General features: G+C 35.1%; 1 protein-coding gene, 1 long non-coding RNA gene and 1 pseudogene across 2 annotated transcripts; all 3 read right to left on the bottom strand.

Annotated features, from left to right (window-relative positions):
- Window positions 1-11,668: 11,668 nt before the first annotated feature.
- On the bottom strand, window positions 11,669-14,021 carry LOC111900438 (protein FAR1-RELATED SEQUENCE 11-like; annotated as a pseudogene).
- A 2,902-nt stretch (window positions 14,022-16,923) lies between these two features.
- On the bottom strand, window positions 16,924-17,883 carry LOC122194782 (uncharacterized). The gene is made up of 2 exons (XR_006184619.1): window positions 17,644-17,883; window positions 16,924-17,302 (listed from the first exon to the last, which is right to left on the bottom strand). It is a non-coding gene; the product is annotated as an uncharacterized LOC122194782 (long non-coding RNA).
- Window positions 17,884-19,043: 1,160 nt separating this feature from the next.
- Window positions 19,044-21,631, bottom strand: LOC111900424 (protein HOTHEAD). Its single transcript, XM_052764551.1, has 3 exons — window positions 20,795-21,631; window positions 20,324-20,718; window positions 19,044-19,772 (listed from the first exon to the last, which is right to left on the bottom strand). Exons 1-3 carry the CDS (start codon window positions 21,393-21,395, stop codon window positions 19,149-19,151), a joined length of 1,620 nt encoding a protein of 539 aa, XP_052620511.1. The 5' UTR covers window positions 21,396-21,631; the 3' UTR covers window positions 19,044-19,148.
- Window positions 21,632-27,358: the final 5,727 nt, after the last annotated feature.

Genomic DNA, 27,358 nt, shown 5'->3' with positions numbered 1-27,358 from the left:
GTTGGCATTATGGATGAAAGCTTAAAAGGCTCAAAACCCGTCAAACCCCTTCCTTCTTGGTGTCTTGTGATTTTTTTTTTCGTGTATTAGGTATCCGTTATACCCACCACTAACCATTATAGTGGTGGGTGCTACATCATCATCACATTCATCATCACTAACCACGAGATGCCTATCACTAAACACACAACTCCAACTTATTTTTTAATTAAATTTAAATAAAAAATACATAAAAATCATATAGTTTTTTCGAAATACTAGTTTTTCATTAATTTAAAATACCAAATTACATTAGATAAAAACTACATTAATTAAAATAAAAAAATGAAAATAACGTTAAAAATAAAAATTACATTAATTAAAATAAAAATAAAATAAAAATAACATTAAGAATTGAAAACCTAAAAATACCAAACTTCTAATTTGTGTTTTTAAGCAAGGTTATTCCATTTTGGGGAATTCTTCAACTTTTGTCAAGCTTTGACATGTCTAAAACGTTTATGATTTGTGTTTTCATATTGCTCCATGTCCACATTAACCGGATCGATATCGGCTTCATCTACGTTATTTATAACAAAGTTGTAAATTCCATTGAACAAAGAACATTTGGCCCTCATATGACGCCACTTCGAGCATATTTCATCAACATTTCAAATTGCACAACCCATTAACCCATGCGAAATACTTCCAACATTTCTCAAAAAAAAAAAAAAATCAGAAGTTTGACCAACGCCTTCTTCAGAAACCATCACCCATGCTTGTACTACTTTCTCTTCTTCCTCTTCTGACCATTTCTTATTTTTGGGAGGCGTGGTTTTTAAAGGATCAAACAACAAAAATGTAAGATGAGTGGTAGTATTTATAGGTAAATATTGAAGGAAGATAAGTAAATTGAAAATAGCCGTTAGGAAGGAGGTCAAACGAGATTTAAGGCAAGAAATGAATTCATTGGCCGTTTGAAATCGTTGTCCGGAGCACAAAGGGCCGAGATTTAAGGCAAGAAATGAATTCATTGGCCATTTGAAATCATTGTCCGGAGCACGAAGGGCCACGACCACGACCCACCATGAACCAGTGGGGTGGTGTGCACGGTCATGGTTCGTGGCCACTTAGACCACGACCCACTTCGTGACCACCATACCGGATGGTCTTAGAAACAGTTGACATGACATTCCATGTACGTGAATCACAACCATTGCCAGCGTGAGACTTAAACGTGGCATGGGTAACCGAGATTTAGGATAAAAATTGTATATTTTTGTCAAAGGTTTTATGATAGTATATCAACAGAAAACTAGAAAAGTTATCATATTTTGTTTTGTTTTTTTTTTTTTTACTATAACTATATTTTATCCTTTTTTTAATAAAAGCAATTCTATTTAAATGAAGTTTTCTTTTAATTAAAACAATTTTATTTAAAAGAAATATTTCACCACAACTTCTTATCACTAGTTTAGCAAATTACCATAGTAAAATGATTTTTTTTCATAAACCCATCCAGTTTTAATAATTTTTTTTCCAGACAAAAATAATAACTTTTTTTGCTAAAGATTTTGTAATGCCCCATTCCTGATATATATTTAATCTATTAAAGCATTCATTTTTGTAAGAGCTACTTGTAACGCCCGCATTTTCAGGCTAGACATTATCATTGATGTAATAGTGTAGGTTAACTCTTGTAACTCTTTTTGGAGTATTAATAATGAAATATTTGAGTATTATGTGAATTATGTGAATTATGTGTTTATTTTCTTAATTATTATAATTTAATGAATAAGAATAAAATAAACGTCAAAATTAAAGTATGAGATAAGCCCGATATCTTTGCATAAAGATGTAGTGGTTGAAACAAGGATTCTGAAGATATAAAGAATGCCGAAATCCGAGTTATAACGAAGAAGTTATGACATGTCGAAGTTTCGCGACAAAACCGACAACGTTGAATGACGTAAAAAGTGAAATTTACGTTAGAGTGATATTTAACCTTAGTGATCTAAACGAAAGTCGTAGAGTTCGTCAAAACCAAGAGCGTGCATAAAAAGAACGCCCAAATCTGACTTCATATGAGGAAGTTATGAGTTTTCTAAGTTTCGACTTAGCAGTATGCAGTCCGAATACTCGATTTGAGACCAAGTGGTTTTTAGCCGAAACAATCTAAACGAGAATCGAAGATCTCGTTAATTGTAGTGAAATGATGAAAAGATAGGCGAAAATGGATGTCGGATGAAAAAGTTATGAATTTATAACGAAGTTTTCCTGTCCCGGCCTACTAAAAATAAATAATAAAAAATAAAGTCAAAATTAGCCGACGGAGTCTAAACGAAAGTTGTAGAGCGTAGTCTCACCTACGCAGGGATATAAAGAACGTCGAAAACATAGTTTGTATGAGGAAGATATGAAATTTTGAAGTTTATTAAATATTTCGATATTTAATTTAATTTAAATATAAAATAACCGATATTATCCATTGGGGGGGGGGGAGTCAGCGATCTTATCCCCATTATGCCCAGCGTAATGTGATTTACGCCCAACGTAATTTGGGTTTCCAGCCCCCTATAAAAGGATGTTGAGGACAGCCGAGTTCTTTGCTCATTTCTTCCCTTTCTCTCGCGTTTTTGTATCGTTTTTCGTGCAAGAATTATCCCGAAGCCACGGTATCATTCCCGAGCCCCGAAGCAAGTCCCGAGGCCCTGAAGATCCCTAGAAGTGCAATTCCCGAGCCGAAGCTCTGCCCGCGAGGAGTCCGGTTTTTGTGAAGATCTTCCAGATCTACCGAAGAATACCACTTCTACAAGCCGTAGTGTTGTCCGATCATCTTCTGATCAAGTGAGTGTGTAGTTATTTTCTTCTAACGCATAATTATGAAGTATTATATATGGAATACGTGTTATGTGTATATTTTGTTGTTATATGTGTGAATGTATATTCACTTTCTTCTATCTCATAGATATGATTTATTCTCTATGAAATACGTGTTATGTGTATGTGTCTCATTTGTTGTTTGAAATATGTATTGAATGAGAATGCTATACAAGTTTTAAACTATGTATCAAAATATATATTTTTATCTACTAATATGTCGGGTAGAACATGGGTAGATAGTTGTGTGATAAACAGATGAGAGACCTCGTTGTTGTTGCTGATTCAGTCATCTAGCGGAGTTTAGATGATGACCATGGACTTTTCTAGACATTCTTGTGGAATGCTAGCATGCTCGCCACCTGTAGGTGTTAATGAACTTGGGTGTTCATTCGCTGTACTCCATCCCCCTCATGGTTGCCTTATTTGACTTATATTGCTGAGGAACCCCCGAAGCATGTGTTGTCGCCCCGATGAAATATTCTTAGACTAGGTCCCTTGTGTTAGTTGTTTTAGGGACATAAAGTGAGAATAACGGGAATGGGTAATTGAGTTATTGTTGGTTAATGAAAATAAAGTTAATTACTTATTGTGGGTTGAAAACCCTATATGCTCACCAGGCTCCCAAGCCTGCCTGACCCACTCAGTTTTATTTGTATTACAAGAAGTGGCGCAAGGGCATAAGATGGATGAATCATCAAGTTGTTTTGTTTACAAGTCTATATATGTATATATTTGTTGAACGACTTGTAATGTTATCGTTTATGCTTTATGGTCTGTATCGGAACATGACATCCCGAGTTTTGATTATATAATGAAAATACATTTCTTGATGAAATGCTTTGGTAAATGTTATCTTATCATACTTTGTTTTTGGGAACAAATTCTGCAACTCTTTCAAATCAAAAGGATTTACTCTGAAATTATTTTAAAAGCATAAATGAAAATCGGTCTTTTCTGGCTGAGATTTTGGGGATGTCACACTACTCGATGAGTTGGTAGCCCTAGCTCGTCGAGTAGATGCTAGATTGGTCGCGGGGTTTAAGTGGTCTACTTGATGAGTCGAAGCCTTGACTTGACGAGTAGGTCCATCAGAAGGAAACCTTAATCTTTAGGGTTTGCACCCTATTTAAACATCATATCTAGCCTCCACCCCAGCCTCTATCACTTCCAAACCCTGATCTCGAAACCCTAATCCACCTTAAGTGATTTTGAGCTATTTCTTGCCATTTTGAGTGTTTTTGTGCCTTTTGAAGCTTATGGAAGAAGAAGAAGATAAAAGGCTCAAAGGGGAATAAGTAGATCCACGAACTACACTCCATTTGCTACATTTTCTAGTAATCAAGTCCCTAACTTGATCATTCTTCTCTTAGATCTATTTGTTTCCATTTTATGAAGGTTTGGGTTCAAGAACCTTGGTCCTTGGGATTTGGATGTCCTAAGTAACTTATATCTCAGATCTGGGATCTAAGAAGGGTTCCATGGAATAAAGATGCAAACTTTATGACCATGAAAGCCCCATGAAAGCTTGTAAGAAAGTATATGGCCTTTTTATCCCTAAAAGACCATGCGTGGAAGGAAAGCTCGGGACTTTATGTGTCCAACAGATGATAAAGGCCTAGATCTAGTATATTGTGCCTTGGTTTAGGGTGTTATGGCTTATGGGCCAAGATTTATGCTTTAGAGAAGTTAGGGTTTGGGTTAAACCCATTAAGAAGGACTAAGGACAGGTAAAGTTGGAAACTTTACCCTTAAGAGTGTATTCCGAGCATGTAGATGAAGTTTGGAGCATAGATCTGAAAGGTAGGAGCTTAATCCTTTGGGATGGCTCAATCAGACAGGGGAACTCAGCGAGTCCAGGGAAGGATTCAACGAGTTGAAGCGGGCTGTCCCGATCTTTACGACAGGAAGAATTCGACGACTCTGTTATAGGACTCGACGAGTTGACTCAGTTGACCACGAGTTTGAGAATTACAGGGACTCATCAATTTGGGAGATAACTTGACGAGTTGGGTTGAATGAGAGTTGACCTTGACTTTGACTATGAACAAGACATTGACTTTGACCAGTGGTAAAATGGTCATTTTACCCTATGACGGGTTATCATATTTTGATTAAGTGTTTTTATGGAATTAATAGTTGGAGTGTCGTCGGAGTAGCAGACAGGGATTTCTCACTCGAGTTTTTAGTAGTCAGTCTTGTGAGGTGAGTTTCCTTCAGTAGGAACGGGTGTATGACACCAAGGTCGGCCTGTATATGTGATATGTTAGTAGCTGAGTGTGGGCGGGGTCCGGATCTCGTAGCAGCCTAGAGTGGGCAGGGCTCAATTCTCATGGTATTATTTGAGTATAGATATGTGATTGTTTGGTAGATATACTTGTTGTCTGTGTGATACCTGTATGCATGTTAGTAGTGGAGTGTGGGTGGGGCCCAAATCTCCTAGACAACGGAGTGTGGGAGGGGCCCGAATCTCCTAGACAGTGGAGTGTGGGTGGGGCCTGAATCTCCTAGATAGCGTAGTGTGGTTGGGGATCGAATCTCCATGAGAGTGGGTGGGGTCCGTATCTCCTAGTTGCATGATATTTGTATGGAATTTGGTAGTTGGGGAGACTCACTAAGCTTCGTGCTTATAATTTTCAGTTTTGGTTTCAGGTACTTCCACTAGCAAGGGGAAGGGCTCGGGATGATCGCATGGCACACACCATATTTTCAGCCTGAGATTGTTTAGACTCTGATATATTTCTCATTTGATTTGATACAGTTTTTGAGATGATGTTTGAGATACATGATTCTTGATTTTCTTCTTTATGATGATGGATGATTTATGGTTTTACTAATGGTTTTAAAAAGAATTTTTTGGTCTGTATTTTTGGGATGTTTCAAGTTGGTATCAGAGCCTTGGTTTGAGGAATTCAGGCACGCTCTTGGGTGTGTCTGAACTCAAACTAAGGAATTGGTATGAAAATTTTTATAAGAAAAACATTTTTAGAAAAAGAACTTTGACAAAGAGAAAAGAATTTTGAAAAGAGAAAAGAACTTTAAAAAAAGAGAAAAGGGTGTGGTGCATGCAATTAGCCGAGCTCAAGTAAGTACTCCCAAATTACTCATACATGTTTATGTTATGATTATCAGCTTTATGAGAACAACATGCTAGATTAGGTCTAAGGATCTAGGAAGGATGCCTTATGTGCCTGTTATATGTATCTCAGCTTTATGAACTACATGCTAGTACAAATTAGTCAGGGATAGCCTGAGAGAGATATGCTTGATTGTGTTTACTCGATGCTCGAGTGCTACTTGCTTTGTGCTTTTAGGAGTTCTATTTATCTCTACTAACCAATAAGTGAATATGTTACGTTACATATTGCGAGGATTAAATAATTTCAGAAGGTTAGGTTTAACTCTATTACACAGCTCTTGTTTGAGTCCAACCGTAGTAGGGTAGGATCTATCATTTGAAGAATATCTAGTCTTAGTGGCATGTAATAGTATTCACGAGCTAGTTAGGGGAGGTAGCAGGGACTTCTTATGTAGCTGATAGTAGAGAGTGCATTGGTGGTTACCCTAGGGTAAGCTTAGGAAGATTTTAGTATGAGATCAACAGTAGCAGTAGAAGGGACTTGGTGGAGTCGAAGCAGTTCTTGAGGAAAGTACAGATATATTTGGAAGGTAGTATGGGCCCGTACTACTAAAAGCAGAGGATCTGTGCTCGACTCAAGGAAGGCTGAGACGAATCTAGGATACTTGTAGTATGTTATATCCCTCGAGATATGATGAGTATACTGATGTTTGTTATGATGTATTTTCAGTATGGTGGTTCTAGGCACTAGGTCAGTGGGCACTTCAAGCAGTGGTGAGGGATCAGGCTTGGGCTCTGGAGCCGGGCAGTTGAATGAGCAGACGAGGGAGTTTATTTCATCTAAGGTTACATGCAACATTCTAGATCAGACTCCTGTGATCTTTGGATCGGTCAAGGGTAACTGTGAACACCATTATGTTGGCATGATGTAGGACAGAAAATACTTGGAGGCCCTGGATTGATTCAATATACCATTGATAAGATTCAATTGGTATGAGAAAGAATGAAAGTGGCCTAGGATCGACAAAAGTTCTATGCAGAAAAGAGAAGATGACCCATAAAATTCCAAGTGGGTGATACTGAAGGTATCCCCGTGGAAAGGTATTATGAAATTTGAGAAGAAAAGGAGATTGAATCGTAGATTTGTTGGACTTTTCAAAATTATCTAGAGAATTGGTCAACAAGCATATCACTTGGAATTGCCTAAAGGTTCAACAGATATACATGATATATTTCATGTAAGACATCTACATAAATGCTTGAGCGTATATGATGAAACGATTTCATTATCTGAGGTGAAACTGGATAATAAATTAAGTAGAAGAGATTGTAAATGGAAGAAAGACTAATCTACGTAATACAGAAGTGAAGTTGGTACTTTTCAAGTGGAAACACCATCGAGACCCAAATTATACTTAGGGAAAATAAGAATGAAATAAGAGTGAAATATCCTCATTTATTTTCATCGTTATGATTTCAGGGACGAAATCCTAAAAAAGAGGAGGTATTTGTAACATACACGTTTTGAAATCGTGTATTGTAAATTAAAAAAGAGAATAATATTATGAAATATTATGTGAAATTGAGTGTTGAGTTCTAACAGATTTTTTTACTAGAAATGAAGTAAAACTATGTTTAGAATCACTCAGAAAATATTGGAAGTCTTATGAGATTCCAATTAAAAACCAAATAGTAAAATTTAGTGAAAATATAAAATTTGAAATAAGTAAAATTTATTATTGAAAGTTGTAGATAATCTCATTAGAAACATGTAGGCGAAAACCTCGTCGAAATCCGAGTTATAACGAAGAAGTGATTACCAATCGAAGATCCGCGACAAATCCAGCACAGCGCCGAATGACGTAAAAAGTGAGTTTTTGATAAACTACTTTTTAGCTTTAGTGATCTAAATGAAAGTCGTAGTATTCGTTAAACCGAGAACTTCAATAAAAAGAATGCCAAAATCTGACTTCGTATGAGGAAGTTATGATTTTTCTAAGTTTCAGCTTAGTAGTAGACAACTAAAAACTCGAATTTTAGATCGAGTGATTTTTAGCCGACACAAGATAAACGAGAATTGAAAATATCATCAATAGTGGTACAACGGTAAAAAGTCTGACGAAAACGGATGTCGGATGAAGAAGTTATGAATTTTTAACGAATTTACCAGTCTTGGTCTGTTAAAAACAATAATATTAAAAATAAAGTCAAAATTAGCCGACGAAGTCCAAACGAAAGTTGTAGAGCATAATTTTACCTACGCGTGCATATAAAGAACGTAAAAAACGGAGCCTGCAAAAGTTATGGATTTTAGAAGTTTTTGGCTCAAAAATCGAGAAAAGCCCGAAATCCGAGAATTTTCGCATGGTCCGGAATAGGCCACGTCACCCACTCCTCGCATGCGTGCCCAGTGTCAGATTGTGATACGAGCGAAGGGAGGCCCAACCGAAGCATGCCCCGTGTCCGATCTCGCTGAGTCATCCGAATCGTGACAAGTCCGAAGATCGACGCGTGTGCCTTGGTGGCGAGCCCTCGCATCCGACGTGGGTCGCGGTGACTCTCGCATCCAAGCCAGCTGCTTTGCTCCGTGGACGCCACCTGCCCTTCGCTGCTGCTGCCATCTGTCCTCTCCGGTCCGAGCCTCGCCCTATAAATACAAGGCTTGTGAGCGTTCTCAGGTAATTTTGGAAAATTGCCATTTTATCCTCCTTTTTCAATATTTTTATTATTTTGACATACCCCGAAGCCCCGGTATGAATTTTAGCACCCGAAAAACTTCCTAAAGTTCCCGAGAAGCCCGAAAAATTTAGCTTTTCGGTTTGAAGCTCTACCTCTACAGAGTCTGGTTTTTCAATAAATCTCCCGGTTTTCAACGAATAAAGTCATATTTGGAGCCGAAATGCTGCTCAAATTACTATTTTAACCCTCGGTTATTTCAATGTGAGTTTAATATATAGTAGCAATTGTATGTTATGTGTTATATGTACTATGTGCTTTTCAGTGTTATTATTCCGAGTTATTTTCCCGTGTTATTTTTATTCGCTATTTTTAATAGCAAAGAAATACCTTTAACCATGTGATGAGTGAAAGGACTTAGATTCACATTGGTACTGGTATGTAGGGGTGTGCACCAAACCGCATAAACCGCCCACACCGCACCACACTGCACCGCATAATGCGGTTTAGAACTTTTGCGGTGTGGTTTGCGGTTTGTTATATCATTAAACTGCACTATGCGGTGCGGTTTGTGGTTTTCAATTACAATGTCGCGATTTAAACCACACCGCATATATATATATATATATATATATATATATATATATATATATATATATATATATATATATATATTAGCCTAAAATTAGTGAATATAGTCATACAATAGGAATTAATTAACAAACGTATTACATAAAGTAACTTGTTTTTGAGTTTTTTGCAAAACATTTCTAGTTTCTAGTTTTATATCTCAAAACATCAAAATGTTTTTTAGATTTTTCAAAAGTTATAAAATGTAGCAACTCATCAAACCTCAAAACCGCACTTAAACCGCCCGCAACAATCCGCACCACATAACACGGTTTTGAACTTCTGCGGTGCGCTTTGCGGTTTCAAAAAAACTTAAACCGCATATGCGGTGCAGATTGCAGTTTCGACTTTAAGCCGCACCAAACCGCATCGTGCACACCCCTACTGGTATGAAGCCTTTGGCCATGTAGAACATGTCTCCGTAAGAGAATGATTTCTATTCTATGGTATTGGCAGAAGGTTAGACAGGGCTGAAAGCCTGAAATCTACCAAAATGTTTAATCAGAAAGTCTATGTCTTCTGTGCCATTTCGGCCGAAGCTTTATTAATGTATATCAAGTATGGAAATTGTTATGTCTCATTGATTGTATATCTTTGAATCAAATCAATGATTGACATGGAACGTTTGTCACATGATTCACATATGTCTTTGTTGTTTCCTTGTTCCTCTTTGCTTCTGCCATATTGAAGTATATATATGACATAAGTTATATTGTATCTATTATTGAACTCACTAAGCGTCACCGCTTACCCTCTCAATGTTTAACAAATTTGTAGGAGATAAGTAAGCAGTATAGTCATATATTGTCGGAAGGTTTAGAATAGTTGTATTATTACTTTTGTATTTAGGGATCATGTATGTATACATGTATAGTATCTAGGGTAGTTGTGTAATATATAACACTTTGTAATAGTCGGTTTGTATCCTTTCATTTGTAATCTCTTTATCAATGTAAAATATTGTTTTTATGAATATGCAAACAACATGTTTTGGAGTAACTATATTGTCAAGTATGAAAGTTTGGGTCTTTCAGAAATACGAAAGTGAGGGTCTTTCATTTATCAGGGACTGAAATTCAGTCCCATATAACATTCTCTCCAAAGTCAAAGTTGGTGCTAGACTATTCGAGATTGAAGTTCAATTCCCAGTGTGTTTCCCACCAAACCTAAATGGCTGCAAACAGATTAGGGGCTGAACTTTAGTCTCAAATAATTTTGTTCAATCCCTAATGATTCACACATTAAAATCAGTCCTAGATAGTATCTGAGACTAATTCATCAGTCCCGGATACAGGGTACCCAGGTCTTAATGAGTCTTTAATATTATAGTCACAGAAGACCATTTTTCTTGTAGTATAAGTGCATAATGTTTTTTTAATCAAGGGAGGACTCAGTGCCTAGTCAGCGGAAGAAGTCCCAATCACAACCTATGTGGCATGCCATCTATTTAAGTTAACAGGGTAGCCGCCTAAAAGGGTGAAAACGCAAAAATTTACGTAAACTTCCGGCATAATTGAACACACCCCTAATCCTACTCCCTCACATTACCTTACCCATCTCACAATTTTTCCCTATTTAAATAATACTCTTTTTAGGTAAGACAGAGACCAAGCATGTAACAAAAATAAACAGTACGGACCAAGCGTGTAACAAAAACAAATATTAGGGACCTTCAAAGTTTAAAAAAAAATTAGGGACCAAAAGTGCAAATTACTCCGAACCATAAGGACCATTAGTGTAATTTACTCTAACTACCATTTGAATTATTCAATTTTGTTTTGATAGAATATTATTTATAGTTAAGAAATCCTTATAAACACATTATTATGGTTCACCTACGGATTTATATGTTATTTTCTTTACGTGTATATTTTCTTATTAATGAAAATCATATGAAAAAAAATATTTTTTTATAATTAATAATGATTAAGGAAGATTAAAAAAAGGGTTTTTCTAATATGTGCCTTAAGCACATATAAGAAATAGTAATTATGGTAATTTTTTATTAAAACTAGGATTTGGTATTAAATAACAAACTCTTTTATTCTTTTTTATATTTACCTTCCTTTTATTCATATTCTAAAAATAAATATTAGTTAATTTATTTTTTTAGTCTCTCGATTTTTTTCTCCACTTACCGTAGATATATATATATTTTCATTTTAGTTCCTTCATATATTCTATGTTTATATATATATATATATATATATATATATATATATATATATATATATATATATATATATATATATATATATATATATATATATATATATATTTTAAATTCTTGTTTTTATATTATATCTTCGTGTCATTCTTAAACAACTAATAATTTTTGGTTTCCTTTATTTTACATTATATTAATTTCAATATTGCCATTAAAATATGGAATGCTGAAAACAAAAACAAAAGGATTTTCGTATGATAACAAAAAGTAGAGTTGATACTAATATTACAATTTAGCATTTAAAATGAAATATTGGATTGAAATCTTCACTCTGTATATCAGGGTTTTTTTTTTTTTTTTTTTTTTTTTTGTCACTTGTTAAGCATTATTAGACTCACGCTCTGGACATGTGGTGAAGTTGTGACTAGAAGATCTACAAAGTCTGCAACGCTTTACTTGTCTTGCTAATTCCTTTCCACTTTTCATTCTCTTTTGTTTAGGGCGTCCTTTTGTTTGTGAGATAACTGGGCATCGAACCAACTCAATTGCATTAGTTACAAGATCACTATTGTTTCCACAAGATGACGAAGCATCAACATTTCCTTCTATTTGTAACTGAGAAATTTCATCAAATTAAGCCTCTTTTCGACTCCAGCGCGATAACCAATAATTAGAAGGAATTTCAAAGGAACCCTTATGGAGAAGAACACTTAAGATGTGACGACAAAGTATCCCGACAAATTCAAAGTTTTTGCTAGTGCATTTAGCCGTCTTACCATCCCAAACCACCTGATGCTGTCGAACCGCTTTGTAATGTTTGACAATAAAACTTGTACCATTTTCTTCTCGAACTGAATATTGAATCGCTTGAGCAAACTGATCTTGAAACTTCTTAAATGCGTATGGAGTCAAAACTTGGTAGCCTTGTTTTTCTAATGGTGATAATGATCTCAAATGCGACTCTTGACATTTTGACACCATACTATCATGCATTTGTCTATGCCCAACATCTTCAATGGTAAGATCAACCTATACAATTATAAGTAAAAAAAGATTAATTAAAAAATGATTAACCTAAAAAAATATAATAAACTAAATATTGGTACTTACTTGTCTAATAAACTCAATTAGACATGTATTGGAAGATATAATTTTTTTTATAAATGAATTTATGCTCTCTGATCTTCCTGTAGTCGTCATGCAACCAAAGAAAAAGCCACGAAGATAGCTTGGAACCCAAATTTTTTTAATCTGGTATAACGCTGTTACATGCTTATTTTTTTCAAGATTGTATTTTGCACTTACTAATGGCCATTGTTGCTCAAATTCTTCAACCGAATCTAACTTATATAAGTTGTGAAATTCGGTGCACCAACTTGAATATTCACTTCTTAGCACCGAAGTAAACCAACTGCTAAACTTAGTGGTGATGTGCCATATGCAAAATGCATGTTTAGTATAAGGCATCTCCGTTTCAATTGCTTGTTTCATCCAAGGATCTTGATCGGTCAATATCGTTTTTGGTGACTTTTTCATCAATAGAGTAAAATTCTGAGAATAAAGTAAACTTCATAAATTTAATCACATAATAATACAAATAGGTTTAAAAAAAATCAAACAAAAATATACTTACCTTAAAGAGCCATTCAAATGTTTTTAGTTTCTCATTACGTAGAAGTGCACAACCAAATAATATAGTTCTTCCATGATTGTCAATACCGACAAATATGCCAAACGGCATGTCATATGAATTCACCTTGTATGTAATATCAAATACCACAACATCTCCGTATTTTTGATACAATTCAAAACAATGAGCATGACACCAAAAAATATGTTCTAGTTTACTTTCGCTATCTAGTGTAGATGCATATTGAAAATTAAGATTTTTCATTTTTAGCATTTTTACAGTACTCCAAAAGCTCTCTTGCATCATTTTGTGAGTGCATTTTATGATTTTTGGTAAAAAGGTTATAGACATCCTTTTTAAGAAAAGAAAGTTCTCCATGTCTCACATTCCTTTCAAGCTCAATCACACGCATAATTTGTGTAACGGACAAACCCCCTTCTTTTAATAAAAGTATGTGTTTTTCATCTTCTAATGTAATATTACGGTAAGATGGTAAAAAACGAACCTCTTGAGCATTCAACAAAACATGATTATGCGCCGCAACAAACTTAGTGACTTGCCACTCTTCGGGGAAGATTTCGTTAATTCTTATCAATGTTATACGCATGTGAGCCTTGCATTCACATCTTGTATAACCTCGGTTTCTTGTTTTTTTTTTTTTTGTATAATCTTTTTTAAACTCTGATTTTCCTTCATGATGACAAAAAAAGTCACGTCTTTTCCTTTCTCCTGTTTTCTTGTTCATGAACCTTCCTTTTCGAACGGAAAACCCTTTCTTTCTCGCATAATTTTGATAAAAAATAAGAGCCTCTTCTTCACTTAGAAAATATTGACCAACAAACGGTTCATCAAAAATTGTCTTGTTGTTTTGACTATGTTCTTCAGTAGCAGTTTCTTCATGTCGTGCATTTATGGAGTTTTCTTCCACAGGAACTTCATTAAGATCAAAAAAGATGCGTTCTTCCATCTGTAAATGTTAGCAAAATGCTAAACTATTGTTTGTCGAAGAAAATGACAGAAGATATACTGTAAAAAAAAATTAACAAGATCGTATATAAACGTGAAGATATTTAATCATATTATAAAGAACAAAAACTAATATATATATATATATATATATATATATATATATATATATATATATATATATATATATATATATATATATTAATTTGGAAAATAAAAGAAATAGTTTGCTAATTAATACAAATCCTAGTTCCAATATTTTTTTTACCATAATTACTATCTTTTATATGTGCCCTTAGGGCACATATTAGAAAAACCTTAAAAAAAATACATAAAAGGGATGAGCAAAGATAAAGTTGTCTACAAATAGCTTTATCTCGTGTGGCTGTCGACTTTTAATTTTAGCTGTACATGTAAAGGCGGGGATTTAGGTTTATGATCGCCACTAATCCAACTTTGAGTGAAAAGGGTTCTTGAGTGGATATTTTGCATTCATTTTCGGTGTGTTGATGATGACATCGAAAGTGAATTTTAATTGAATGTAACAAGAATGGGAATGAGAATGAAAAATTGGAAATAGGAAGAAAGGAATACCAATGGATGATATAAAGAGATAGATGATGGAGGACCTAATGATTTTGCTGGAAACCCTAATATGAATTCTCTTGAAAGACTTTAACGTACGTTTTATGTTATAAATTTCCAAAACATTTAGATAATGATGGGTTGTGGATGGTATGTAGGAAGCATGAAATAGTCACAAATGTATATATAGTTCGAAAACTATCTAAGTCGGAAAAATGGTTTACATATATAAGGTTTCGTGACTCTTTATTGCTACCTAATTTGCTAAGTAGTTAATTTGCAATGATTTTGCTAAGTAATTTATTTTGTCACATTTTTTGCTATGAAATTATTTGGTAGTTAATTTTTTTTTATGGAATAAGTCCATAGTTGATTTTTTATAGGATAAGTTCAGAATTGATTTGATAAAACTATTACTAAAAAATTAGTCTATAGTTAATTTTCGACGAAACTAGTCTATAACAAATTCTTTAGTACATTGCTACAAATTGTATAGCTATGAAAAATTTAGCTAGGAGGTAGCGGTGATGGTGACGACGATATGTTGTGGTGGTGGAAGTAGTGTTAGATGGTGACAGATGTGATGAAAATATTTCCCTGTTTATGATAGGAAAAAAAATCATTTAGAATTATAATTCCTTAGAAAAAGTCGAACCAAACATAAATAAATAAATAAATTAATAAATAAAATAAAAATAAGTGGTACTAAATTCTTCCACATTTTAGAGAAGCCAAAAGCCAACCAAACAAGCCTTAAGATTAGCCTATCCGGAGTGGGCAACTCAACCCACGCATGGAGCTGAGCTGGAGGGTCTGAAGACACGTGAACACCGTCCCCTGACCCGGTGGCTTGTGTGTGGTGTCTCTATGAAGACGGACGAAGACGGGTCTCGCCATTGGTTGGCTTCCCGTTTTGACTGAATGCAGTCGTTGGACGCAATATAATACAAAAAAAAAAAAAAAAAATCTTTACAAAGGAAGCCAATAGACCTCGTTTAGTCAGGAAAAAGACATATTTTTCAACAATTGTCAACTATGGTCCCTTGAGTTTGGATCAAAAGCAGAACAAACCTCTTTCCTAATTTTTTTTTTCTCAAAATTGATTTATAAAATTTACAAATTCCACCCTAGACTTTTATATTATTATTATTATTGTTATTATGTTTTTATCAATTATGTTTTTTATTTAATTTAATGTAAATAAAAGATAAATATTGTGGAGTGGTAACCATTTCCAATGTCTAGTGAGTTGGTGGTGGACTGACGTGGTGCTGAGTTGGTAGTACTTTTCCGGTGGCTTGGGTGTGACCACTCCCCACATCCTTAGGATTTAGTCTGCTTCTATAAATTATTTTAGGAATTAAACTTTAAATTATTGATGTCACATTCAACCTCGCCTTCATAAGATACCTTTACTTTTACTTGAATTCTTCGGTTGATATCGAAATTTTAATCTTCATTGCCAAGCTTGCTGAATACGGACCCAAAACATCCAATGTAGAAAGGAAGTAGTGATTTGTAAAATCATCATCATTTTACCGTTTAAATAAAAACCTTCACACCAAGCAAACAGTTAGTAAAACTAATGTTTTAAAAACCGGTTTGAATTTGTTGGATCGAAATCATAGACGAGAGTGGTTCAACTAGCATCAGTTTTATGTCTATTTCTGAACCGAAATGAACCTGTCGGTTTTTACAAAAATACGATTGAACCAATTAAATTAAACATGTTGAACCGGGTAAATTAAATAAAAACACATAGAAATGAATCATTTTCATAACAAACTTTAGTTTTTTTCTCACATCTATTTATATTTCTATGAATAAAAACACATATTAATATTTTAAAGTTTTTTAATGTGTTTGTATTCATCTAAACTATACTTTGTTTCTATATATACTCTATTTTATTTTTGATATATGTGGATTGATGTAGAATTTACGGTTATGTATTTTTAATGTATTTAAATTGATCTTCAACTTATATTTATATGTATTTTTAATGCTTAAACTTGTGATGTCTATGTGTATGTAAGAAAATAGAAAAAAAAAATATGAAAATTATAGAAACCGGTTGAAGCAACTGTTGAACAGGTTAAACTGAATGAACCGAGAACCATTCATCGTACCGATTCAACTAAAAAACTGATTTTTAAATGGTTGAGTAAAACAATAAAATAAGACTTAAGAGCTTCATATTCGTTATCATTAAAACAGCTGAGAGTGCTAATCATACCCACAAAATGCACCAACAATGCTTAATGAACTTTAAAAACGGAATTAGCCGATACAAATTTAGGAACTCTTCAAAGTGTTTAGTTACCAAAATCATAAGTAATAAAAACAATGCCTATGCTCTTATTTATAATAATAGAATTTCTTTAATAAAAAAGAAACAAATAACTTAAATAAGCTATGAAAAAACCCCAAGAATTATCCAAAAACACAGTTAAGAATGAAGCCCAAAAGAGGATCAAAACAGACCGTTTCTAGGCGTCCAATCATAATGCTACAATTCCTGATCGTAGTCGTACAATGGCTTCAGTTTAGCCCTATGTCATCTTCATTTTGAGCCCGATGATGGGGCACTCGACCCCTACGATGGAACCCTTGACTATTACGGGAATTTCTTCTGTCACTACGGCTAAAAGTGCGAAAACTGTATCGTCTTTTTTCCTTTGATCGTTTGGAAAGCCATTCCCTGGATGCCCTGCATCAGAAAGTTGATTCATATATAATTTCATACAAAATCCCCTCACCCTTCAACCCTGTTTATTTGTAAGTATTCAATATTTTAGCTTTCGTGGTCCTTAAGTATATTTTTTGTGTTCGTTGATGTAATATACAAGGAGGTTATGTAACATGTCACAAAAATCAGGTTACAATCTTTTATAGCATGTGGCAAACTAAGAAGCGGATTGACCTTATACAATGCTTGTAAATGGAAGTGCTCTTATATACGATGTGCCCCGAATACACCCAATTAATGTCCAAAAGAAGGCACGACATGTACATATGCCAAATTTTTATAATGATCTTTATTAATAATACCTTTGATTCCACGTGATGTAATGCTTGAAAGCTTGACCAAAATGAACATTCATGGTTGTAAACAAAAGAGTCAAAGGGCAACTCTCCTTTGGCAGTAGAATGTATGTTAGAGAAAGAATGTCCTGATTCAAGATCGATCGTTGATCATTCTTAAGCACCAAGTATGCAACTGCCAAAAGAAGAGAAACCCTAAAACTAGTTTGCTTATTAGATCGTAAAACCTGACCTTAATGTTGTAGACTTCTGCTTGAGCATGATCGCGCTAAGGATCATACTTAGAGCTTATATATGTGTTTTTTCTATCGTATAAACCATTATGAAATAGGATATGCCTATGGGCACCTATGGTTTATACCATGGATATTATCCCCATGAGAGATATAGATTCCTAGAGAGCCAAAGCTTCTTCATTTCAGAAAAAGTGTTAGATTCTATTTGAAGCATGACATAAACACTTGAATGTTCTTCTACACCATCATGTGTCTTTGTGTGGGGACAGATGGAAAAGATATATAAAGGTGATGGAAGAAGATGCTTCCCCTTAACTAGCTAGCTATAAACAAGTGCACATCCGTTTATCCCTAAAAGTGTGCTATAAATATGTGCACATCAGTTGATCCCTAAAGGGGTTATTGTCAATAATGAGGATGAGGAACACATTAATGAAATTTTCAATCTATGAGAAATTGAAAGAAAGTTCATGTCCTACCTTGTTCCATATTTTTAAGTGATATACAAATATTACAATATCTCTTTGATATTAGTCGCACTTCAATTCAATACCCCCGAAACATATTATGTTTAGCCAGAGATAATTTTTAGAAATCTTAAAGATAAAACATTTGTTTTTTCATTAAGCATTATTGTTAACTCAGTTGGCACTACAAAAGTTTGGAGTTCAAATTCCAAACATCTAGGTTGGTGATATATTTCATGCTTTGATATCTCCTCTTCATAATATATGTTTTTCACATCCAAACAAATAAACAAATTCACTAGATAATATAGCTTATAAGCTAAAAACTAGCTTTTCAGTTAGCTCACCAAATAAAATTTAAATAAAAAACAAATTTGTATTAGGAAAAAGTGGTTAAAATGAAGATAACTATGAAATAATCAAATTAGCAACAAAAATTAAAAAAAAAAGTTAAAAACTACCTACAGCTTAAGCAAACTATATATTTACAAATTATAACCTCTTATATGGTTAGCTATTATTTTCAATATATTGATTATTTAATTTTGAAAGTAAATGTAACTATATTTGACATATCAACGCCAAAGCTTGTTCAACCAAATCCTATTCGACACATATGTAGGTAAAATATTCTTTAAAAACTTTTGTAATAAGCATGCATGCATGTATCTAAACTAATATACAGAAGAATTTTATAATATATAATTGTAAGTATTTACAAAACCCTAAACTAATTGCTCAAAGAAATCAAGTGTTTGAAGAACAAATGTTGTTTTTGTTTGTCCATCAAAGAATAATACGTACACAATCATGAATAAGTTTCATTTTTTGCATACCTCTCGCGCAACATTTTAACACCCATGTATCTTCCGAGCATCATTACTGTAGCTTGAGGATTAGTTCCTGGAGAATAATCAAAAGTTGATCCATCGATAACCCTAAGAGCATCAACACCAATAACCTTATAATCACGATCTACCACTTTCCCAACATGACATCCTCCATGGTAATGCCATATAGTCATCACTGTATCTCTACAAAACTGTTCTAAAGACCTCGATGCATTTGCATGTTTAGGCAACATGTTAACAGGTGCATTAGCTGTCATGTTTAGAAGGCTTGAGATTGGGAGATAATTATAGCGAAATCTTGAAAATGATCTCGATTCAATCACCTTCTCAATCATTTTGATCCCTTGAACACATCTTTCTAAGTCTCCACGATCTTTAAAGTAATTGAATGTGACTGCAGGATTATCATTTGGGTTTTTAGTTCGAAGCTGAAGATGGCCTCTTGAGAGTGGGCCCATAATCTTCTCCAAGATAAACCCACCCACGAATGCACTTCGTGGGAGGAACCTCATTGCCTGTATTGCCCTATCTAATGCCTTTTGTGTTCTTTGTTTTGGAGGCAAAGTTGAGAATTGTCCAATCTGGAAATACAAACAAAAAAAAAAAAAAAAAAAATTCAATTGACTGGGTTAGGATGTTTGTATATTTTGACTAAGGCAGTGTTTGGGATTGCTTCTTAAACTCCTTATTGACTTTCTGGAAAAGCAAAAGAATTCCTAGCTTTTTTTTAAAAAAAAAATCATTTTTTTACCAAAAAATTATTGTTTACCACAACACTTTTTTAACTTGTTACTTTTTAAAAGCCAACATGTGAATAAGTCATTTTAAAAAGCATTCCCTAAATAAATAATCTGAATGTGATTAAATGACAAAAATATTTTTTCAATATTATTAATTTTAATAATATTCATCATTTTTTAGGCGAGAAAAGTTGTGTGTGGCATGGGGAGACAAAATGGGCAAAAAGTTAGTGACTTGATAAATTATGCTCGATTTTTTTGCTTAGCACATTAAGTCATCTTGTCAATATTAAGTACAAAAAAAACATTTATAGTTATCGACATTAAGTGCTTATCTCATTTAGCTCATTAAGTAAAAAATAATAATAATAAAATATTTTACAATTATATACCTTTGGAGAAAACATCCCAAAATCTCGAGTGCTTTGAGTTTGATCAGTACCAAAGTTTTCACCACTAGCACCCTCGATATAACTTCCATTGTGAGTGATACCAACGACTTGAATGAGAGACACCTCAACGGGTCTAGGAGAGGGGACAAAAACCGCATTCATCGGGTTATCGGACATCCCTTGGCCCACCAAAGGCTGATCCAATACCACAGATATGTTATGGGCCTGAAGGTGTCTCTTTGGACCCAACCCACTCAACATTAGAAGTTGTGGGCTTCCTAGTGCCCCAGAACAAACTATCACTTCACTATTAGGACCTCTTCTCAAATAAGCCCAGTGGTTAAGCCCACTTGCGTCTGTGAAGATCACCCCATCTGCTGTTGGCCTTGGTTTTCCTGCATGTATAAAATTACGAAAAGAGTCATGAATGTACTGTTTTTAAGGCATGATTTACAATAAAAAAACGCTCACCTTCTGTTGTAAATAGTATTTTCTGAACAGGTGCATGGAGGAAAACAGTGATCCCTGAAGGGTTCGCGTAACGAAGCAAGTGAGCAGACGTATGCCGCCGCCCATATCCATCGAAAATGGTGCCACCAACCTTTGTTCCGTACAAATGGTCAAGCGTGTAGCCATTGTAAGGCCGTATTCCGATCTCCAGCAAGCTATTTCTCACCGCCGACTGCCACTGTCTCAACGGCGGCTGAAACGCCACCACTTTTTCAACCCATCGGTACGACTCGTTCACCAATTTGGCATCCCAACCGGCCTTGGCGATGTATGGTGAGCCGGCACGTGTGTAGAATCCGGCGTTGAGGGATGTTCCGCCGCCGAGCACCCGGGCCCTGGCGTTGATGACGCCGTCCTCTGAGACAAAGCGTTGAGAAGGTGATTTGGGGGAGAGGTCGGAGAGCGCTGCTCCAAATCTTGATAAGTGGGTGATGTTGGGGTTCCGGAATGGGGAGCCACCGCGTTCGAGGACGAGTACGGAGTAGGTTTGAGAGAGAGTAGCAGCTAACGGGCAGCCGGCGGTGCCTCCGCCAACGATAATGTAATCGTAGTATGACACCATCGGAGCTGCTGTTGATTGGTGTATAAAAGGGAAGCCTGTGTCTTTATGTGAGAAAATAATTAATTACATTAGTAAATCATCAATAGTTTCAATACAGATATTTCTCTTTATTTATTTTCTATAAAAGAAATTAGAAAACAACCTGTAGACCTTTTTCTTTAAATTCACTTCTTTCATGTTTAAACTAACGTTTCCTAAGTATCTTTGATAATAAAGAAAAGAATGAAAGAGGTGCATCTACTCTTCTTTAAACTAGTTTTGCTAGATTCAATGCACATTTCCAAATATGTGAAATAATATGATCGATCGAGGAAGATCGGTAGGTGCATAAGAAGTGGTGAAGCTGATACAGGGACCGAGCTAGCTAAGAAACATAAGAAGTGGAATTGAATTTTAGAAAATTGATTATAATTTATCAAAGTTGTTGTATGATTTCATATATATTGATCTTATGAATAATACCTTTATTAAAATAAAAATTTAGAAGGGGGCGAGCTAAAAGTCTTTAAATTTTGTATTTCACCACGTAAAAAGGAGTTACCTCCACGACCAAAGCAAAATCGAAGACAAAGTAGCAATGCAGAGAGACCAGTAGCCATTTTTCTCCACCATCTTGAAGAACCCATGTTTTAGTTCAACTGTGTGTGTTTGTGTGTGTATTTTTTTTTAATGTATAAGCGTGAGTGTGTTAGGGGCACAACAGAAAGATGCAATGATGGATAGGGTTTTTATGGAGGCGAAATCCAAGAATCTTAACGGTTTTTAGTTAGCAAATAATACAAAGTACAAAGATTTCCTGTTTTTTTATGATTGAATGTTGTTCACCAATAACACATCCATATCTGCATTATCTTTTAACATTCTTGAACACTGCAAATACCGAAAATTCTCAAGAAAATCCAAGAAACGTGACAACTCAAAACCTACAAATATACATTTATGAAGAGACGCTTTATACCCAATTCGTTTTTCTTGATCAATAAACCACAAAACATGCTAGAAATGCAAATGTCAATTATACATGTGTCCGTCGAGCCAAATTAAAACAGTGTTTTTATCTCCCGCACCCACCTTCTATAAAGAATTCGGCTTATATTATTTCCAAGTTTATTGAAGTCATCACCGATTAAGTTTTGCAATTAATCGATTTCCATGTAGCCGATAATCTTTGTTTGACAACAATAAATTTGTGTGCCGTATGTGAATAGCATTGATAGTTAGTTTTCACCCATACGGGCGATTCACAATGTTAAGCTAATTGATGGGAAGGGTGGGACTGATGCACCATAGGCGCCCCGCAGGTGGGCGAGCAACCAGCTATATCAAGGTTGTTATGACCAAAGGAAAACCATGGCAAGGCCATCAGCCAAGTTCACGGGTGAAATCCAACTTGCAATTTGCACTTGGTGAAAAAGATCGCGGCCAGCTAATCCTCGATGTGATCCTCGGAAGTGACCCATTCCACCGATGAAAAACCTAATCGGGACCAATATTGCCCGACGTCATGCTTGTTCCAAAATTAAAAGATGGGAAAGCTATTTCAAAAAAGAGCATAGAAGGTATGTGGTCCACTATTTCTCAAATTGACATTAGGTTTGAAAAGGCACATCTTGTTGACTACTAGCTTAATAAGGTTGTTGGCAGTGATAAAACATTCTTAAAGAGGTTTATCCTAACCTCTATATAATTGATAGGAAGAAGGATTGTCTAGTGGAGGAGAGATTGTTACTGTAGAGACATCTTAGGCTTCTCGGTGTGGTATGCGGTTTGGAACCGCAGTTACGCCACGTAGGACAGGAACACCGCCCCCAGGGTGCGGTTTGGGGCGGTCGAGACCGCACTGCGGCCTTTGAAGACCGCGTTTGCTGATTGGCTATTTCTTTTTCTTTTGACCGTTCAAATATTCGTGTAATTTAATTTTTTTTTTTAACCTTTTACTCCATCTATATATACATATGTTATCACTTTTACATTTACACAACCTTTAAACACATATAAATACAATAATTCCATCCAATTTTCTTTGAAAAAATGTCTTCTTCCAAAAGACCTAGCAAAGAAAAAACATCAGTCAGAAACACCAACACCCCAATACCTTCATTTCATCAACCGATTTTCTCACCTCCGTATTACCACTATGGCGGTATGTTTCCTTCTTTTCCACAACGACCAGGGCAACCACATCCACAAACACCACCACTACCACAACCCGACCCGGATTTTAATCCATTTGATTTTTTGTCCCAACCCGAGTTTGTTCAACAAACACAAACACAACCAAAAACGGTTGTTTCTGATTCTGAACTGGAATTCGTTACAGAAACGGTTGTCCCAACCCGAGTTTGGGAACCTTTGGAAGCGTTAGTGTTGGCACAATCTTGGATCGATATTTCAGAAGATGCGACGGTTGGAAAAGACCAAAAGCATGACCGCTTTTGGATTCGTGTTTTACACAGGTTCCATAAAGGAATGAACCGTGGAGAATACCGTTCAAAACATCAAGTGTACTCCAAATGGGGGAAGATGAACAAAGAATTCATGTTGTTTAATGACTTGTGGAACAACATGAAACGTTAATGGAAAAGTGGAGAAAGCGATGAAGTCATTTTGAAGAAAGCGTTGAAAGTGTATCAAAAAGAAAATCTGAAGGCTTTCAAATTTCTTGAAGTTTGGAATTTTTTGAAAGATAACAGGAAATGGCTGAGTAGCAAAACATGTGACCAACATATCGACAGTGGGTCAAAATGCAGCAGAACATCTGAGTCCGACCACACTACATCAGATGCTCGTGTTCAATTTGATCTGAACGAAGATGAACCTGTTCCAGTTTCACCACCTTCCCGACCATTGGGAAGAGACAAATCAAAAAGCAAAGGCAAAGGCAAAGCGTCGGATTCAGATGATTTGAAAGAAATGGGAACCGACATGAAGGATATAAAAGAGAGAATGGACAAGATTTTGAAAATTGCTTCTGAAAGAGAGCTTCGGAAACAAAGGGAGAGCGACATGCGAATACTAGCAATGGACACGTCGAATATGACCGGGGCCGAGCTTGAAGTGGTTTTGGCGATGAAGGAGGAAGTGAAAAACCGTTAAATGAATCGTGACTAATTTCTAGTTTTTTTTTCTTCAAGTTTTTAATGGTTTCTTGTGTGTTTTTTTTAAGTTGTTGGCTTTTTGTTTTTCTAAATTTTTAGGTTTTTTTATTAAATTAAGTAATTTATGGTATTTGTATTTTTAATTAATGAAATATTATGTTTTTAAAATTATGTTTTTTTTATTAAAAAATAAGTTTTATTAAATTAAAATAGTTAACAAAAAAAAAACAAACAAAAAAAAAGAAAAAAAAATAAAACTAAAACTGTGGCACCACACATTTGGTGTGGCAAGAAACCACACTTAAGTGGTAAAAAGTGACGTGACGCTTACGTGGCGAGGGAGGGAGTGCGGTTTCAGTGGCACCACTCCTTCCAGCCGTAGAAGGGGGCTTGAGTCTAGACAATTCTCTGATTTGACTACCTTGTTGGATGATTTTCAATTTTATAAAGGGCATGACAGGTGGTTATCGAAGGGCGATGGAAGCAATATGCGACAATTGTGAAATTAGATCATTAATCTTTAAACCCAATCGTTTTAAATAGATGTAATAGAGCTAATGTAAACATTTTAAATCATTTAGGTGCAAATAAAGTTCACACACTTCAAGAATGCATATGAAATATTATAGAAACCTTCAATTTGTATAGATCGTCGATTAACAAACATTTGTCATCATACATATATGATGATTGGATACATATCATCTGAATATATATATATATATATATATATATATATATATATATATATATATATATATATATATATATATATATATATATATATATATATATATATATATATATATATATATCAAGCATTATTATGTATAGCATTATTATGTATAGATGAAACACTAAACGAAGAGTACACGTAATTATGAAACTACAGACATAAAGAACATTGAAAACGAATCTCATATGAGAGTGTTACAATAATACATATAAAATAGACATTAAACATATGAGACACGAACCGCAATCGTAAAATGAAACTTCAAACGATTCATTAGGTTAGCTACGTCGTGTTTCAGTTGTCGTCCCCATAGGTCTTTAATCTTCTTGTGGCAAAAATGTCTTAATATATTATAGAGTGTAAAGTAATCTAATATTTGAATAGAACTTTAACTTTTCGCAAAAAAATTAGATTCCGACACTATAACACGTGGCTCCAGTCGAAACACCTAACACCTAATCTCACCAATTCACTCACAAATCTCTCTCTCCCCTTCTTTTTCTTTCTCGGTTTCCAGCAAAGAAACCCACCAGACCACCGTCTGCCGCCACCTCCGACCACCGAACCTCCGACGATTTTTACGACGAACCTTGGCCCATTATTTCAGTGAAACACTATTCATTTTCGGCGAAATACTATTCACTTTCGGCCAATATTCTGGCCAACCTCGACGAGTTACCATTCATATAGCGAGCGCTATTCATCCACTAGGTGAAGCGTTGTCCAACTAGTTTTTCCAACAAAATTTCGGCATTCTCTCCTAAATCTTATTTAAAGTTACGCTAACACGAAATTGAGTTTTAAGATCCTTTTTTTTTATAACATTTTAGAGTTTTCGGGAGAGAATACATGTCAAACTACTATTTAACTATTATTTAGACTAAACTGCACAAATGGTCCCTGTGGTTTGCTCAAAATTGCCACTTTGGTCCAAAATGGTTTGGACAAGCACCAAAGGTCCAAAGTTTTCATTTTGTTGTGATTTTGCTCCGTTTCATAATTGGAAGTGTGTGAAATGACCTTTTTGCCCTCTTTATTTGGTTTTCCTTTTTATTTTTATTAATTTTGTATTTTTCCAATTAACAATTAAACAAAAAAGAAAACAAATATAACCCTACCCAAATTACACTCCATCCCCCAACTCCTTTTCTATGTTTCTCTACCCCTCTCTCTAAACCATCACTGGAAAAATTAGAACACCTTTGGAGTTGACACCACCACTAGAGTCACCACCTTCGGAATTTTGGAACACCACTAGTTTTCAGATGGCGAGCTGTTAATCCTAATAATGGTGGTACTGAACTCGACCTCATCGACAGAGGTTTGTTGACTACCACCTTTGGTAGCTCAATTTTCAGATCTAGTCGGACCAGATGAAGTTAGAGAGATGAAGATAGAAAGGGAGTTGGGGAAGGAGTGGGAAACCTTTGTTAAAACGTCATCACCTCCCCATGATAAAACAATGAACGTCGTTGGTCTCCGGATCTATTTGCCAAAACACCGCCTCTTCGTTAGTGCTGAAAACCCACCTAGTGCCACCGTCTGTCATAGTAAACCATGGCGCCGTTCTCCGTCTCCCTCCTTTCTCTTCTTCTCGTCGGACGACCACCGTAGCAAAAAAAATTGCTGCTCCGCTGAAACAAGGGTTTCTTGGAGGAAGAAGATGACATATGTACATGGGAACCATCCAAGTCAAGGTCTGATCGCCTCTACTCCATGTAATTTCATCGACATTGGTCTAACTCGTCAGCAGCTTGATTTCGTTAGACTTGTGTATATCTCATACATTCCACACTCCATATGATTTTTTTGTTACAAATCTGATTTTTCTTGTGGGTTTGAAATATTGTTCTTGGTTTTGAGGTTACAGATCAGGAAAATGTAATGTTTGAATTTTTAGATCTGGAAAAAATATGTTTGAATTGATCAGATGGTGGTAGTAGTTCTTGAGTTTTAATTTGAAATTGTAGATTTGGAATTATATGAGTGTTTTGTTATTCAGATTTGGAAAAAAAATTATAATTTTGGTGTTGATGGTGATCGACGGTGGCAGTGGCAGTTGTTGGTGACCAATGGTGGTGGTGGTGACTGGCGTCAATGATGGTGGTGATAGCATAACTGGTAGTGGT

This window comes from Lactuca sativa, chromosome 6, assembly GCF_002870075.4.
Source record: "Lactuca sativa cultivar Salinas chromosome 6, Lsat_Salinas_v11, whole genome shotgun sequence".
In the NCBI taxonomy this organism is placed as follows: domain Eukaryota; kingdom Viridiplantae; phylum Streptophyta; class Magnoliopsida; order Asterales; family Asteraceae; genus Lactuca; species Lactuca sativa.
Note: the sequence above shows the minus strand (reverse complement) of the source record. Positions and strands in the feature narration are given on the sequence as shown.